We start from the raw sequence: 18,766 nt of genomic DNA, 5'->3' as shown, positions 1-18,766 counted from the left end.
AAGCTTCTCTCTCTCACCAATAGAAGTTGGTCCAATAAAAGATATTACCTTATCCACCTTGTCTCTCTAAGTAAAGAAAAGTTCAGTTTTTGCAGTTTGTCAATTGATCATGGTTGTAGTTCTGACATTTCATGTTTTGATCTTGGACTCTTGTGCTAACTTTTTGTTTTGTGCTGGACTTAAAAAGGACCATGCAGGTGTCTGCCCCACCTACCATGTTTTGGCTCTGCCTGTAAGAAACTGTCAGTCTGTCTGTTCGTGTAGGCGGCTTGGCTGGTGGGTGTGGGTGAGTGTGTTGGGGAATACAGAGGTCTGGGGGCTCTGATATCTGGAAATGATGTGGTGATGAGAGGAACTTGTGTTGAGGGCAGAGGATAATTTTCCTTGGGAGGTATGGAATGTTTGCAGGTAACTTACCCTGGTTTGCCATGTGGGGTGTAGGGTGAGAGAGTTCATGGTGAGGAGAGCTGAAGAATGGGTGGGTAATTTTACAGCTGTGGAGGATTGGGTGAAGAGGAACTTTTTCCCTGGAAGGGGATTTAATGGTTAGGAATTGGAGGATGGTGATGGGGGGAGAATTTTGTACATATTGGGGAATGTATTCCATACAAGAAATGGCCCTTTTTCAACTAAGTGACTGTGTGAACTTATTTTTGTAACAGTCATCCTCTGATTTCTCTGTAGGCATATGGTAGATCTCACTTGTTGTATCATATGTACAATTTGATTATAAGTAGGGCCCTACCAAATTCATTGTCCATTTTGAGCAATTTCATGATCATAGGATTTAAAAAATTGTAAATTTCATGATTTCAACTATTTAAATTTGAAATTTCACCGAGTTGTAATTGTAGGGATCCTGACCCAAAAAAGAGTTGTGTATGTGGGAGGGGGTAGGAGGTGGTGGTGGGTGTCGCAAGGTTATTGTACCGGGGTTGCTGTACTGCTACCTTTACTTCTGCGCCACTTCTGGCAGTGTTGCTGCCTTCAGAGCTGAGCAGCTGGAAAGTGGTGGCTGCTGGCCGGGAGCCCAGCTCTGAAGGCGGAGCCGCCACCAGCAGCAGCGCTGATGTAAGGATGGCATGATATGGTATTGCCACCCTTACTTCTGCGCTTCTGTCTGCAGAGCTGGGCCCTCAGTCAGCAGCTGCCACGCTGCGGCTGTCCAGCTCTGAAGGCAGCAGTGCAGAAGGAAAGATGGTATGGTATGGTATTACCTCTGTGCTGCTGCTGCCGCTCTCCGGCTGCCCAGCTCTGAAGGCAGCGCAGAAGTAAGGGTGGCAATACCCCCTAAAATAACCTTGTGATCCCCCTGCAACTCCCTTTTGGATCAAGAGCCCCAGTTTGGTCTCCCCCCATGAAATCTATACAGTATAGGGTAAAAGCTCACAAAAGACCAGATTTCACAGTCTGTGATGTGTTTTTCATGAACATGAATTTGATACGGCCCTAATTATAAGCTCTTCATTGCAGGGACTTTCTTTGTTTCTCTTTAGAGCCTAGCACATTTTTGGTACTACCGTAATATAAAAAATGATTCATCTGCATCTAGGTATAATAACCTGTGACATTTTATAGTTAAATGTCTACAGGTTTTGAGATGTTGAAAATGGAGTAACTCTGTCACCTTGTGGACACTTGGACCTGCATTTTGAGAATTGGCAAATGTAGAGTCCATCCCTCATTCAAGAGGGAGAGAGAAGAAATGGGTTGAAAGGTGAGTAGAAACGGAGGGCTACAGAAACTGAGACTCAGATTAAAGAGAACAATGATAATACAAATGTGAAGTTAAAGAAGCAAGGGAATTATAGAAGAAAAATGAACAAAGCATTTTAGAAAGATGAAAATGATAGAAGAATAATTCAAGGAAAATGGACATTGAACAAGAGTGAAGAAAAAAATGCATCAAGCAGTGGAAGGCTGGCTGGAGGACCGAGATATGGGGACTCTGGTCTTAAGTCTGGCAGTTTGACTCACCAGATTGGCTTCTCCTTTCATTAGTTTTATGAAGTGGTCAATGTGAATGAACTTTTTAAAGGTTTTGATTCTTCCTCTTAATAGCTTTATTCCATGGGAAAATATTTAAACGTTCCAATTAGACATTTAATGCATACTTGATTAAGAGCAATTAATAAAAACTAATTTGGTGACAGCATTCTAAAGGATGACTCTTGTAATTAACCTGAGCTTTTAAAAATGTAAAATTAAAATTGCTAGCTTTGGGCTACATCACAGAGTAGACATATTTTTCTCTTAATTAAAAACAGATATTTTGTCATTTTTGCCAAGAATGTTATAAACTCTGTCAGTAATGTTTTCCTGAGCATTATAATGGGATGTGTGTATGTGTTTTATTTATATAGAATAAATTAGCAAAGAATAAATTTATATAAAATATAACAACACACATGAGGAACCTTAAGAGCCTGAAGCCTGGGCGAAAAGGTTTAAGCTGATCTTTGTTGCTGTATTGTTCTTTCCTCATACATGGACATTCAAATTAGGAGAATCATTATGCTGTGACTTACATACACACATTATAATCTCCATTATTGAATACTACTGTTTCATCTGTGGGTGGGGAAGCCTGAGGATTGCAGAAAGTAACATATTCCTGTGTCTCTTCACAGTATCCGCATGAGAGGTGCCTCACTCCTGCAGACCTTATGAAATGTACAGGAGTAGGGTGAGTGCCTCAGTCTCTTGATGAGCTTTAGGAATTTGTTGAGGGGGCTCACTCCAGCCCTTTAGAGTACTCTTCAGGGGCCGCCACCTATGAAAGATTTAGGAAGCTTGCTTATTCCAGACAAACCTCAATTGAATAGTTTGACCCCTGGCTTTCAAATTCATTTTGGTTTTTAATCCAAAATAGCACAAATCTGAAGATTGAGAAGGCTCATTGTGAGGCTCATTGTTTTCCACCAGCACCTGAAAATGGTATGGGGGAATTGTGATTTCAGGGGTGGGGAATTTTTTTGAAGAACAGGGGATTTGTGGTGGGTTATATTAAATTGCTGTTCTTATGATGTATTTTTTTTAGGACTTGTCTACATGTGAAGTTGCACTGGTTTAAATTAAGATGTTATTTTAAACTCTTTTAGTTAAACCACTGAAAAAGGCTGTGTGGACACTTTTATTTCAATTTAAACCAGGCTTACTTAGGTCATGTCTACACTACAAAATTATGTCAACCTAACTTATGTTGGCATACAGCCACCACAGTTATTAAATTGCTTGCGTGTGTGAGAACACTTGGCTCCTTGTGTCAGCAGTGCACATCCTCACCAGGAGTACTTGTATCAATTGTATTGTCAGTTTGGGGTATTCTGGGATGGCTCCTGAAAACCTGTAACAGTTGACATAAGTGGTGTGTCCACTGACACAGCGTCGACATAATTATATTTACTGTGACTCTACACCAGTGGGAGACGTGGTGTTACTACATTGGCATAGAGAGGCACTTACATTGGCGGAGCCAGATTTAAATGAAGACACTTTCACGATACCTAGATGCAACTCAGCTTACATCGACCTAACTATGTAGTGTAGAGCAGCCCTTACATTTAATTAGGAATAAATAATGTACACCAAAATAAAAATGTGTGTATAAGGTTTCTACTAGTTTAACTAAACTAGTTCATTTTAAATTCATACAAGAGTGTGAACAGACAAGGCCAAAGTACATAAAAAGTATATGCATGGCTCAGTGCACTTTTTTAGAATTTCTATAATGCAGAATCAATAAATTATAGACTCCTATTTAGGCATTTAATGGGGCTGATGATCACATGTAGGCTTGTCCAATTCTGCTGAGTCTAGTAAAAGGAGTGGGAGGGGAGGAGTTGTGATGGACCTCACAAAGCCTGTTATGGCTTATATATAGGTTGGTCTTTATTTTTTCCAATGGGCTTTACTTTGCACTTATTAATATTGAATTTCATCAGCCATTTTGTTGCTCGGTCACCCAGTTTTATGAGACCATTTTGTAACTCTTTGCAGTCAGCTTTGGACTTAACCATCTTGAGCAATTTTGTATTGTCTGCAAACTTTGCCACCTCATTGTTTACCCCTTTTTCCAGATCATTGATGAAAATGTTGAACATTGCAGGCCCATGACAGATCCTTGGGTGACTCCACTATTTACCTCTTTCCACTGTAAAAATTGACCATTTATTCCTACCCTTTGTTTCCTATCTTTTAGCCAGTTACTGATGCATGAAAGGACCTTCCCTCTTATCCTATGACTGTTACTTTGCTTAAGAGCCTTTTGGTGAGGAATCTTGTCAAAAGCTTTCTGAAAGTCCAAGTACGCTATATCAATTAGATCACCTTTGTCCACATGCTTGCTGACACCCTCAAAGAATTATTGGGGAGGCATGATTTCCCTTTACAAAACCATCTCTTGTTCATGTGGTTTCTGATCCCCTAAGTTTCCACAAAACTTTACTTACAAAAGTAGTCCCATTGACTTCAAAGTCACAAAATCTCATTTTTATGTACTTTAACCCTTCAGTGTTGATCTTAGTAAAACCAAAACTTATTTTAGTAGTAGATTGGAATGGCACAGAAATAATAGAGCTACAGGCAATGTACAGCCAGGATGAGAAACATTTTTCCAAACTAAGCATAAGCTTTCGTGAGCTACAGCTCAGTAGCTCACGAAAGCTTATGCTCTAATAAATTTGTTAGTCTCTAAGGTGCCACAAGTACTCCTTTTCTTTTTGCAAATACAGACTAACACGGCTGCTACTCTGAAATTTTTCCAAACTGACTTTGTAACTTCTATAATTTACTAATATTGATACTGCTGGTAATAATTTCTTAACAATGCTGTATGTGCCACATAAGTGACATTTACTTTCCATATGCAATATAATTTTTCTATAATAAAAAAATGGAGTGGAAATTCTGAGATGAATTGCAATATAATGGTCAAAATGTGGAAACTGTGTGAAAAAATGAATGTAGTGACAATAGTTTGATGTTTTAGTAGATACCGATATGGATGGAATTGAACAAAGACTCAGAGATGGATGGAATACACATTAGAAAACAATGAATCATATTTGTAAACAAAAAGCAAATTTGTGGGTTTCAGTTGTATGTATATTTGGTGCATAGAAACTTATTACAGTTTTCTAATTTCTGCTACATAGATAAATCATTGGGATTTCTGTTGCTTAATTAGTGTTTGGGGTGACAGATGAACTGTCAAATAACGTGATTTAGGCAGTGGGATAATTATCTGCTTGCTCCTCTACTCACTATGGCTTTGATCCTGCAGAGGGCTTAGCACGCACAAATGCCACTCACTTCAATGGGAGTTGAGGGAACTCAGGACTTGGTAGAATTGAGTACAATTGGAACTTTTCACTTAGGCCCTGATCCTGCAATCTGGACTGATTTTTTCCCGTCACACTTTGAAGCCAATAAAATTCTGTGTGGGCACAAGATTCCACCTGCATGATCAACTTTCAGGATTGGAACCTTAAGCACTAAAGAGGATGGAATTTGTTGCATTTTTGAGCTCTATTTTTTTTTCCTGTTTATCAAGATTTGCTACTGTATGTGAACTTTGACAGTTAAACATTTCAGGCTTTTTGGCACTTATTGATCCTCATGTGTCTTCGTTACAAGTGGCAGAGAATGTTCATGATGTATAAGAAGTAGGACAGTTTTCATTCCAAATAAAACTATTCAATGTTCTTTCACTGCAGCATTTAAGCATTTCTTAAAATATTTAATATGATGTGCTATTGTGAATAAAATTATTTTAAATGACTAAATTTGATCAGGGACAAAACTAATCATTCACTTCAAAAAAAAAAAAGTCCCTTAAAGTTGAAATCTGACAATATTAAAAATTAAAACAAAAACTTTAGATGGCATTTTCTTTTTTTGAAAGACATGAAACAGATCTCTATGTAAATTATGAAGTGACAATGGCTCTAAATTTTTAATTAATTTATAAGTACAAAAAGATGTAAAATCCCTTCGGTATTGGTTTGGAGAAATATACTAGACACTTTCTTGTTAGGGAAAATAACTGGCAGATTGCAAATACCAACTTTGGAGCAAACACTTTTATTTGGGACATTTAAAAATCATGTCCGGTTAATTCATAATTTGAGTGGCTATCACATTGCTTATAGTATAAACATGTCCTTTACAAAAAGTTAAAAATGAAAAACATCCATATGCTGCCATATAAATAATGAATATATGAGGCCCTTACTTTTTGAATTAACAATGAAATTTTAAAACTTCCAAAATTTTCCTAATGAAATTTTAATTTTCTTCTTTTAATTTCCTGGTGAAAACTATAAATTATTAAAATGCATTATATGGAAAAGGAGTTGCATACCAAGCAGCTCTTTTTAATGTGATTTTGGAATGTAGTTAAAATTGCTTAATAGCAGTTTTATTTTTGCTGAGGTATGGCACCAGTCTTGCAAAAACTGACACGTATGCTTAACTTGATGAGTTGTCCCATCCATGTAGGTAGAACCAGTGGTTCTCAACATGTGGCCTGTGGGCCACTTGCGGCCCAATCAGCACATAGCTGCGGCCCATGTGACATTCTCAGGACCATACAAGTAGTATTGGATGCGGCCTACAATGGTGTATAGGTTGAGAACCACTGAGGTAGACCCTTTGGATCTGTGAAGCTTTTCTATCTATGCAGATGGAATTGTAGGGTTAAGCCCGAACCTAGATATCTACGATTTCAAAATGACAATTACCAACAATTATTTCTATAACAGAATTATGTATTTTAAGTAATTTAATTTTAATTTCTTCCTATATCTAACATTATAGTACCATGTGAGTTCTGTCAGTAAGTGAAATAATGTGTAGAGGTTTTTTTAATTGTACTGATACTTCCTGATATCACTTGAAAAACATCAAGATTCTGTGATCTGCATTGTGCGGGAGGTCGGACTAGATGATCATAATGGTCCCTTCTGACCTTAGTATCTATGAATCTATAAGAAAATGCTCCAGGTTAATGCAAATTCCAGATGGAAAAACTGCTTTTATTATGCATTATGTTCTATTAGGAAGAATGTTGTTTATGACTTCCTTTAATTTGTAGAATGTGTTTGAAAATCTGATAGTTTTATAAATTTAAAACAAGTAGAAATATAGGCAAAAAAAAATCTGTGCTTTCTAAAAGAATCATTTTTGGAAAATTCAAAAACTTACAACAATGGAGAAGCACAGTACCCTCAACACAGAGGAAAAAAATTAATTTTGCATATAGCAAAAAAACAACCATATGCTAAACTCAGATTGCTTGTTTGTTTATATAGAAACACAGATTCATCAAATGCAATGAGTCAAACCTCTGAGAGGTGCACCAGTAGGTTAGTGATTCGATACTCTGGGCCCAGGAGGAAAGGATATGTTATGATTAGGCTTGATCAGCCTGTTACACAAAGTCAAGGACTTCTCCTTAAGTCTTTAGCTGTGAAGGAAACCTGACTTTTCAACAGAGTATCAACTTTGTCAAGGATACCTTCATCTTGTTCCTTGATAAATTATTTGCAGAGTAGTTTGGTGTGGCAATGTAAGTTTTATTGTAGTCATTCATTCCACTGCTGGTGCAGCTTAGACATACTCCTTTCTTTTTGCGGATACAGACTAACACGGCTGCTACTCTGAAACCTTAGACATACTATAGTTGTCAACCTCACAGGAATTTTAAGATATTATATGTAAAATCATCTACATTGAAGCAGCCCCCATCTTTAAATCTTGAGATTGTCTCCTGTTACTCTTCAGACAGCTTTGTCCTAAATAGTTAGGCAAAGGACACAGGCTGACAACTCTTGCAGAGAGTAGCTTTTTTTTTTTTTTTTTTTTTTTTTTTTTTTTTTTTTTTGCTTAAGGCGTAAAGATGAGTCAGCTCTCATGTACAAAGCACCCTTAGAGTGCCATGCTGGAGTTGCAAAGAAGTCAGCTCCACTGCACTTGAATATAAGGTCTGTGTTGTGGTCATGGTTGAGATTTTGTTCTTGACGTATACGAGTCTCTCTTTCACTGCAGTTCTTTGTGTTGCAAGAAATTTTTCTGTTAATATGTTTTGCCTCTTTTAGGCTTCAGGATGTTTCAGGTCTTCTATTCTGGTGGAAAGAATACAGTCAGAGTGATAAATAAACTTATGCCAAAAAAGGAGGTATTTTGTTAGAAGGGGAAAAAGTGTATGCCACACCAAAATAATCCCCTATCTCCCTTTTTTCCCCCCATAAAAACCATTAATGTGTGTTTTCTGCTTGAAATACCTTTAGGATTAAGTGGTAGTACTGCTCTACAAATCCTTTACTTACCAGTGAAAAAGGATGGTCTTAGCTCTTGCTTTATATAAAAAACATTTTATCTATCTATATCCTTCCTTGCAAGTCATTATTCATGTGTATATTATCTCACAGACACACATACTGGGTTATAAGAAAGGATATGTGATTAATTGAAAATGAGGAACTTTATTCTGCTATTCTCATGTATTTTATGAGTGCATAGGTGTGGAAGTGGAATGGACAACTACATTTTGTATTGTCAACAGTTCAGTACTATAAATTTAAGAGAAATTCATGCATCAATAAACTATACTCTATTGTATAAACTTACGGATAAATAAACCAGTATAAATAAAGGTTTATCCGTTTCTTTTTTCTGCCAGTGGTTTTCTGTGTGACTTTCAGCAGGTCAGTCATTCCGTCCTGCCTCAGTTTTATTTTTGGGAATAAAATGAGGACAATTATCCTTACTCATCTTCATTGTTAAAAATAAGGGAGTGGGGTACAAACTTATTTTATAAATATAAAATTAAACAAAAAAAATAATAAAACCTTGAAAATGTGAAAGTGTTTCCGAATGGGCAGATAGTAGTTTAATAAATATATAATACGCCTAATTGTACTTGATAATTTGGTGCAAAGAAAGTTCGCCTTTGTTGCTAAGCATCAGTTCATGTTTCAACCAATTTGCCATATATGTTGTTACACACAGTCATAATAGCTAAGGAGAGTAGGTAATGAATGCCGCAGAAAATGTATTATAATTGAATTTCCCCATAGGATGCTACCACCTTTGCACATTCTTCACTACAGGCCCTGTAGGAAATAGATTCTTGTTACTTCTTTCACTGTACTGTATCTTCTATGACAAACATGCACAAGTTTAAAGTTCTTAGGATGAAATCATGTCCCCACTGAAATCAACAGGAGTTTTGCTGTTGACTTCAGTGGAGCTAGGATTTCAGCCCTTGTTTTCTTAATATCCTTGATATATGGTAATTGTTCCTTTCTTTCCATTTCATGAAAACAAAAAGATGAGGTGTGCAGCAGCATAGATTTTGAGATTGGTGGGGCATCAGTCTGCCACAAGAAGCAAAAAATGGAATGTAATAATTACTATACATGATGTTAAACTGTTCGGAGGCATAATTTTAAAAGTGTGAAAATAGTATCTAATACTAAATAATGGAGACTTCCAATCGTCTATAACTTAAAAAGATAAAATCTGTTGTTCAAGAGAAGCAAGTGCAGTGCAGTACTTCTACAATGATTCAGCACTTGAATTATCCAGATGAACACTATATGTGCAAAGAATTGTTGTTTGGTTATTACTTAGCCCCATGTATTAAGAGTTGAGTAAATGGCATTCAGTGGGAAGTTTACTAATTACATGGTAAAGAATTAAGTTTTTGTTATGTTTCATTTTATATGATTATTAATCATTGGTGATTAATAATTCCTTTTTGTCTTGGTGTTATGCAGGTGTTGAAAATTTTGTCTTGAGAAAAAATAAGTTGCCCTACTTTATTTGTTCGAACTTTGAAGTTAGAATTTACAGTTCACCCCTCACCCTCCCACTCACTGAAAAAAATCTGGCAAGTGTACATAGAGGTTTTGGCAAATATCCCAAAAACACTGATGTACATTAAACCTTCAAGATGCCACCTCTGGCCTGAAGGTAAATTAGTCCAGTGACGATAAGCAAACAGTGATCAATAGGAGTTCAAAGTATTTCTGAGCCCCAGGCACAAATAACGTGGCTGATCTGCATAGTGATAGTTTATATATCATATAATAAACAAATAAACAGATTGTACTACTTCTGCAAAATTCATGTGGAAAAAAAAAATAGTGGCAGGAAAATGCTGGGATTGTGACATGAAAAATTTGGAAAGCAACCTAGGTAACTGATATTTATGGCAGTAATAGGATGGCCACTAAGAGGTTTACATTATGAACTGCATTACTAGAGATTTCTGAAACTGCCTTTCTGAAAATGGAGAGACAAGGTGGGTGGGTGAGGTAACATCTTTTATTGGACCAAACTTTGTTGGTGAGAGACACCAGCTTTCAAGCTTATACAGAACACCTACATTTCTGAAAATGCTTTACAGTGGTGTGATGACATAATTGTTTGCTGTTGATGAGTTTTTGAAAATAGGAAGAAAGGAAAGTCTGACGAGGCACTGAAAAGCTGTTCTGTTGGTATCACCCTTCATGGCTTTAAATAACAGGGGCAGCACAGATGTTTGACATCAGTAATGTTTACATGGCCTTAGGGTTTAATTGCTTCATAGTCTCTGTGAGGAGAATAAACAATGACAGAAACCCAAAGGAATGATACTCAGGCTATGGCAATGGATAAATTTCACACTTCATTGGAAACTTTTCAGCTATGGATAAATATCTACTCAAAAATTAAGGTTTTTTTTTTTTTTTTGAATCTCAGGGATAGTGCATCATGTACTTTCTGTTCTAAGCTATCTCTTAATTAGGAATAAGGAGATGAATCCATATGTAAGCTGTTAGTGTACATGGACATCAGTACATAAACCAACAATTGCTTTTCTGATGAAGATGAATGCACTGAGGTCTAAATTATTTTCATCTGCTTTCTTTCTGAAACGCATGAAAGGGTTACCATGACATTGTTTGTATAATATTTGTGTTTGCAATATATATTAGATCTATAAAATATAACACAATTTAAGACGCAGAAACTGCTGGTAGATGAGAAGAGCTGGCACAGAAATACAGTCAGCTATCACCAGGAAGTTAACTTTAATTTAGTGATAGGAGAAACATGCTAGTAAGTAAAAGTTGCAGTTAACTTGGCTCATTTAAGCACATTTTAAATTTCAGAGATAGTCCTTTCTTTAAGTAGATAAGAGTATTTGAAATTTAGAGGAAAAGCCTATTCCCTTGCTCCCACCTGCCTCATGCATGCTTAGTCCAGGGACCCAAGACACTGGGATGCAAGCTGCAGGGAAGGCTCTGGTCCTGGCCCTGCATAGCAGGGACTCATGGCCAGGATTGCAAAGAGGAGGATGAGCCTTGTCCACAAAGTGCCTCTGAACAGTTCTTTACCATGGATGCTAGGATGTTAGTCTGTATACACAAAAAGAAAAGGAGAACTTGTGGCACCTTAGAGACTAACTTTATTTGAGCATAAGCTTTTGTGAGCTACAGCTCACTTCATCGGATGGATCCGATGAAGTGAGCTGTAGCTCACGAAAGCTTATGCTCAGATAAATTTGTTAGTCTCTAAGGTGCCACAAGTTCTCCTTTTCTTTTTGTGTATACAGACTAACACAGCTGCTATTCTGAAACTTACCATGGATGGTTCCACATTCCTGGCTGGTGAGTGAAAGAGCAGGGCCGTGACAGCAGAGTTGCAGAGGGCTTTCTGCATAGCTGTGGGGCTGGTGACAGCCAACCCCTGCAGGTGCAAGGTGTGGGGAGGTCTGAGCACAGACCCTGTTGCTGAATAGCTTGTGCTCATGGCCCGAGTCATTCAGCAGCGGGTTGGTCTCCCTGTAGCCAGGGACTAATCCTACTCTCTCTAGTTCTGGCCGGGGTGTCTGCTCTGCCTCCCCAGGGTCTCAGCCTTCCCTGCAGTTGGCGCCTGCTGGAATCGGGTATTACTGGCCCTGTGGCAACGCAGTGAGCCCTCTGCAGCTCTGCTCTCATTTTCCTTCTCCCTCATTGCTATGACTGCAGGGCTGGTGACACCCAATCCCTCAGGTGCAAGGTGTGGGGGAGGCTGCATGACACCTGTTACCAATTGAATTTTTTTTTTCTGGTTGATTTCAATGTTGTGGCAAAATAGAGGTTTGCCATCAAATATAAATTGAATCCTGCCAAATCTATCTAATGATGGCCTGTACGCCATTATGCCAATCTTTGTACCAAATTGTTGATGAAAGTGTGTCAGAGGTAAAAGTTCATCCCTGCTCTAAGACTTGCCCCAGGCATATGCACTTTAAAATCCTGTTCAAGCCCTTAAAATAGGACATACGTAGGACTTAAGTTGTATAGTCTTTATACTGGCCCGTTTTGCAGCGCTCTGTAAATGAAAGCTGGCGGTAATTCTAAAATTTTAATATTTTTACTGAGATTTTAGGTTTATCACATTAAACAGTTGAGTTAATGGTTTCAAAATGGCTGTGGAAGATAATACAACTGTACTTATGCCTCATGGACATAGAACTGAACATCAAACTCATAATCTTAAATATTATTACCACAATTTTTCCAACAAGTCAATATGAATGCAGGGCTAGTCTCACTTCAAAGATGAACTTAAAAATACCACCCTTTCCTGACAAATAAATCCTGATACCCCTAATTATTAAAATATATTGCACCTTAAAAACTTGGTAATTGAATATTTGAAACATAGGTCCCTATTTTACTTGTGTCTGATGTGGAGTTCCCCAGTTCGGGTGACGGCATCCACACATGTTGTCAGCAGAGCAGGCATGTCAGAAAAACACTGGAATTTTAAAAAGCACCTAATGAAGTCAGGTACCCTTCTGCCAATGAGGGCATCTAACTTTTGAAAATCCCACCTTCTCTGCACTGTTTGGATAATGTTGTAAATGAAATGGAGAATGCTGAGTATTTGGGACATGTCAGGTAAGAATAGTTTAACAATTTTGTCTAAAATGGAACAGGATTTGGAAATTGTAGTCTACCTAAGGTAATTTAAGTGTTTCTATAAAAAGAAAGAAAAGGAGTACTTGTGGCACCTTAGAGACTAACAAATTTATTAGAGCATAAGCTTTCGTGAGCTACAGCTCACTTCATCGGATGCATCCGATGAAGTGAGCTGTAGCTCACGAAAGCTTATGCTCTAATAAATTTGTTAGTCTCTAAGGTGCCACAAGTACTCCTTTTCTTTTACGAATATAGACTAACACGGCTGCTACTCTGAAACCTATAAAAGAAAAGAAGTACTTGTGGCACCTTAGAGAGGTGATTAGGCCCCATGATGGTGTCCCCTGAATAGATATGTGGACACAGTTGGCAACGGGCTTTGTTGCAAGGATAGTTCCTGGGTTAGTGGTTCTGTTGTGTGATGTGTGGTTGCTGGTGAGTATTTGCTTCAGGTTGGGGGGCTGTCTGTAAGCAAGGACTGGCCTGTCTCCCAAGATCTGTGAGAGTGATGGGTCGTCCTTCAGGATAGGTTGTAGATCCTTGATGATGCGTTGGAGAGGTTTTAGCTGGGGGCTGAAGGTGATGGCTAGTGGCGTTCTGTTATTTTCTTTGTTGGGTCTGTCCTGTAGTAGGTGACTTCTGGGAAGTCTTCTGGCTCTGTCAGTCTGTTTCTTCACTTCAGCAGGTGGGTATTGTAGTTGTAGGAATGCATGATAGAGATCTTGTAGGTGTTTGTCTCTGTCTGAGGGGTTGGAGCAAATGCGGTTATTGTAGAGCTTGGCTGTAGACAATGGATCGTGTGGTGCGGTCTGGATGAAAGCAGGAGGCATGTAGGTAAGTATAGTGGTCACTAGGTTTCCGGTATAGGGTGGTGTTTATGTGACCATCGCTTATTAGCACCATAGTGTCCAGGAAGTGGATCTCTTGTGTGGTCTGGTCCAGGCTGAGGTTGATGGTGGGATGGAAATTGTTGAAATCCTGGTGGAATTCCTCAAGGGCTTCTTTTCCATGGGTCCAGATGATGAAGATGTCATTAATGTAGCGCAAGTAGAGTAGGGCATTAGGGGACGAGAGCTGAGGAAGCGTTGTTCTAAGTCAGCCATAAAATGTTGGCATACTGTGGGGCCATGCGGGTACCCACCGCAGTGCCACTGATTTGAAGGTATACATTGTCCTCAAATGTGAAATAGTTATGGGTGAGGACAAAGTCACAAAGTTCAGCCACCAGGTTAGCCGTGACATTATCGGGGATACTGTTGCTGACGGCTTGTAGTCCATCTTTGTGTGGAATGTTGGTGTAGAGGGCTTCTACATCCATAGTGGCCAGGATGGTGTTTTCTGGAAGTTCACAGATGGATTGTAGTTTCCTCAGAAAGTCAGTGGTGTCTCGAAGATAGCTGGGAGTGCTGGTAGCGTAGGGCCTGAGGAAGGAGTCTACATAGCCAGTCAATCCTGCTGTCAGGGTGTCCATGCCTGAGATGATGGGGCGTCCAGGATTTCCAGGTTCATGGATCTTGGGTAACAGATAGAATACCCCAGGTTGGGATTCCAGGAGTGTGTCTGTGCAGATTTGTTCTTGTGTTTTTTTCAGGGAGTTTCTTGAGCAGATGGTATAGTTTCTTTTGGTAACCCTCAGTGGGATCAGAGGTTAATGGTTTGTAGAAAGTGGTGTTGGAGAGCTGCCGAGCAGCCTCTTGTTCATATTCCGACCTATTCATGATGACGACAGCACCTCCTTTGTCAGCCTTTTTGATTATGATGTCAGAGTTGTTTCTGAGGCTGTGGATGGCATTGTGTTCTGCATGGCTGAGGTTATGGGGCAAGTGATGCTGCTTTTCCACAATTTCAGCCCGTGCATGTCGGCGGAAGCACTCTGTGTAGATGTCTAGTCTGTTGTTTTGACCTTCAGGAAGAGTCCACCTAGAATCCTTCTTTTTGTAGTGTTTGGTAAGAAGGTCTCTGTGGGTTAGTATGTTCAGAGGTCTGTTGAAATATCCTTGAGTCGAAGATGTTGAAAATAGGATTCTAGGTCACCACAGAACTGTATCATGTTCATGGGGGTGGAGGGGCAGAAGGAGGGGCCCTGAGATAGGACAGATTCTTCTGCTGGGTTAAGGGTATAGTTCGATGGATTAACAATATTGCTGGGTGGGTTAAGGGAACAACTGTTGTGGCCCCTTGTGGCATGTAGTAGTTTAGGTAGTTTAGTGTCCTTTTTCTTTTGTAGAAAAGCAAAGTGTGTGTTGTAAATGGCTTGTCTAGTTTTTGTAAAGTCCAGCCATGAGTAAGTTTGTGTGGAAGGTTGTTATTTTTATGAGAGTATCCAGTTTTGAGAGCTCATTCTTAATCTTTCCCTGTTTGCTGTAGAGGATGTTGATCAGGTGGTTCCGCAGTTTCTTTGAGAGTGTGTGGCACAAGCTGTCAGCATAGTGTTTCTGTCCTTGAGTAATGAGCCTTCTCTCGCTTATTTTGAGCAAGCATTTTCAGAGTTTTTCATACCATATATCTGGATACATTCATTCACTAGTCCTCTCCAGATGAAGTTTAGAATCCTTTTCTGCAAAGTAGTGCCAGGTCCTGTTATACTTGAAAGGAAACTCCGCTGGAATTCATACATTGAGCTACAATGCACTCTTGCTAATTGGGGAAAACTGGCTGCCAGTGAAAGGGCATGTTTAACATACATGTTGTACAAGTGCATATTATGAAACGTCTAAGCATTTGATTGTCTTAAGAATACAAGAGTCTGTGATACTTGGAAAATGAGGGGAATAGATTTCCTTTCCTTTGGATTAGACATCAGTCCACCCATCTGTGTTGAAAAGAGTTGGATCTGCCGGCAAAAGACTTGGAGATGTTTTCTGGCATAGTAGCTTGCATAGGACTACAGACCTATTTTGGGCTTTGGGTTAGATGTCCTGCTTAGGCATAGTACAGTTATATGTATTGGTACTTAAATGTGGAGAGTCCTTGATGGAAGGGCTTACTGCCCTTGTCTCTCCTACTTTCAACTGTTGACAGGATCTATTGCCCATAGGGTTTTCTTGTTAAGTTCAGTGCAGTAAAGTTTTGATCTTTTGGCATGTGGATGTTTTCTATATACCTTTAAAAATATCTATATTGATATAACTATATGTTATAGTGAACTGATAGCAATGTGTTTGTATTAAACATGTACCTTTGTATATGTAAAATAAATTAGATCAATTCTTGAAATATTGTGTTTATTTAAACCAAAGAAAATACAGAAAAATAAATTTAATGAATAATGAATTTGATTCTTTGTCACGGGGTGCTCCACTCACTGCCAGTGTGGTGCCTCCTCCTGATCACTCTGGGGATTAGCTCTTGAGGCCAATGCCCCATCTGCAGTTTGCATGCCATCACTCTGGTCTGTAGCTTCTCTCGCTCCAGGATCTGCAGCATCTTCTTTGTCACTTAGCCCTTTGGCTTGGTCACTCAGTGTTCCCACTCTGGGGTCTGTCCATCAACAGTCCTAGGCAATCTTCCCATTCACTGCCCCAGTGCCACTCCCTCAGTGGCTGGTAGGGTAACCTGGGTCTGCCCTCTGCTTCAGGTTCCTATCCAGGGACCTTCAGCTCAACAATTCTGGGCTTCCTTTCTCTGCCCTCGATGCTGCTTCCCTGGACTGCTTTCAACACTCTGGTTCCCTTTCTCTGTCTGGTTGTACCAGCTCCAAGAACCCTCTCCCCAGGGAGTGACTGCCCTTTCTCAGCAGCTGCCCCAGTCTGTAGCTACCTTCTTGGTTTTATAGGTCCCGCCTGTTCCTGTACAGATGAGCCTGTTCCTAATTAGCTGCCTCCAGCCAAAAGACCTCCTGTTTAAAGCTTAATTAGCTGACTGGGCATACCTGGCCCAATTCTGCTCTTGAAGGCTCGTGTGGGATCTCAATCATATTCTTTTATATAATATGGTTTATCCATCATGTCTTAGTGAAACACAAGAGGCCAGATCTGTGGGTCCAGCCAAGTTGTGCAGGAGCTGAGGGTGGAGGGAAGGTGGCTGGGATCCTGTATTCAGCTGGCTGAGGAGAGTGGTGGCAATTCACCATCTCTTAGAACAGCTTAAATGTTGGTCTAAGGTGTGCTAGTGGGAACAGTCCAGTAGAGAACATTCTGCTGGTCAGCGATTGCCACCCATACCCCAGCCTGATGTGTCACTTACGAACAAAGGAGGTTGTAGGGTTGATTATGCTGGGGGAAGCTTTCTGGCTGCATCACTCCCTGAGCAGCAGAAGTAACTAGTTTTAAATGGGAGAGCTAAAGTATGGTTCAAAGCATCGTTGGTCATTTTAGAAAGTTTTTGGTAAAGAGCTATGATATATGGAGATACATTTTATTATGGCCTTTGAGAAGCATTGTCAGAATTGTATGAGAGATTTAAATTATCATATTATCGTCTTACATGAACAACTTGGCCTGTTTACAATGAACAGCAATATCATTGGTATGTTGCATGCAAACTTTTAAAAAACTAATAAACAAATAAAAAGGCAAAAACAAGATATTTCCAGCTTGCTGGTTTTCCAGCAATGATCTTAATGATTTTGTAAGTAAAAGAATCTTTAAAAAAGGAAATGTGTACAGAATACAAGATCTGTGAATAATAGAAACCTACAAAAATAAACATGAGTGAGAGCTGAAGGAAATCCGTTGTATAAATTGGAGAAACACCTGCCTAATAAATACGAGCTTTTAGCATGATTTATATGTATTATCACAAATATTAAAACTTTCTTTTCACACTGTTTTGTTTAAAAATATAATTTTAGCTTTTTGGACAGTAATTGTTGTTTCACCAGCTAAAATCTTCTACAATTTTTTTAAACAGTGGGTGCAGATTGAAACTGTTAATGTTTGTATGAAATAAATAGTATAAAAATACTTCAAAAACTGTACCTGAATTTTTTTGTATCGTTTGTCGAGTAGCAAACCCTCTGCCCCCCAATCAAAAGACTAATTTCTAATTATGGAAAGTAAATAAACACTGAAGGGCCTTAATATAATTTTATTCTGAAAGTCAATTAATAACTATGAGATACTTTTTCCTTTAAAGCTGGAGATGAAAACAAAAATAATGGAAGCTAAATTTCATGAAGAAAAGCTTAAATTACAGCAGAAGCATGATGCGGATGTTCAGAAGGTAAGAAATGTTTGGATGTTACTTCTGAGGGATGTACATGAATCTGTATACTATCAAATATTCTAATAAAATTCAGAGCTGAATTTAATTTCTTTAGTTTTTTCAGATTAACTTTCATTTTGCTTTAAAATCAGATTTTGTTGTTTTATGCAGTTTGCAAAAATTGATTTGAAAGGGAGATCTCCAATACTGGCATGAACTTGGAAAGGAAAATGTCTCTGTGAAAAGTTATTTTATGTGCTATGAGATGATATGGCAAATATGGATGTTTGAAGAAAATTCTTTTGCTTCACAATTCAGCAACTTTTGTGGCTTCACCTGATAGTGAAACTGTAAACCTGTGATTTTATCATTAACTAAGACCATCTTCTGATTATTTTTCTGGAAGCTCCAGCTTTAACTCTAGCATTGTGTTTGTAAATTTGTATTCCTTGGCTTTTATTAGTTTTAGTCTAAAGTTCAGTGCCACTTTAAACATTTTCTTTTTATTTTAGTTGTTTAAATGAGTCTACCAAATGCATTTTCTTATCAGTACGGTAACAGTACTTGCTTTACTATTTTATTTTGACACTGTGCTTGAAAAAGTAGGCTGTTTTAATAAAGAGTTGCAAACTGTTGAACGCTTATAATTCAGCGTAACTTAA

General features: G+C 38.6%; 1 protein-coding gene across 1 annotated transcript in view; it reads left to right on the top strand.

Moving 5' to 3' along the window:
• CEP112 (centrosomal protein 112) overlaps window positions 1-18,766 on the top strand; it is a 297,948-nt gene that overhangs the window by 29,172 nt on the left and 250,010 nt on the right. Inside the window, 1 exon segment of the mRNA XM_038371118.2 lies at window positions 18,036-18,122. Within this exon segment, the coding sequence (XP_038227046.1) occupies window positions 18,036-18,122 (87 nt within the window).

This window comes from Dermochelys coriacea, chromosome 14 (assembly GCF_009764565.3).
Source record: "Dermochelys coriacea isolate rDerCor1 chromosome 14, rDerCor1.pri.v4, whole genome shotgun sequence".
Taxonomy (NCBI): domain Eukaryota; kingdom Metazoa; phylum Chordata; order Testudines; family Dermochelyidae; genus Dermochelys; species Dermochelys coriacea.
Note: the sequence above shows the minus strand (reverse complement) of the source record. Positions and strands in the feature narration are given on the sequence as shown.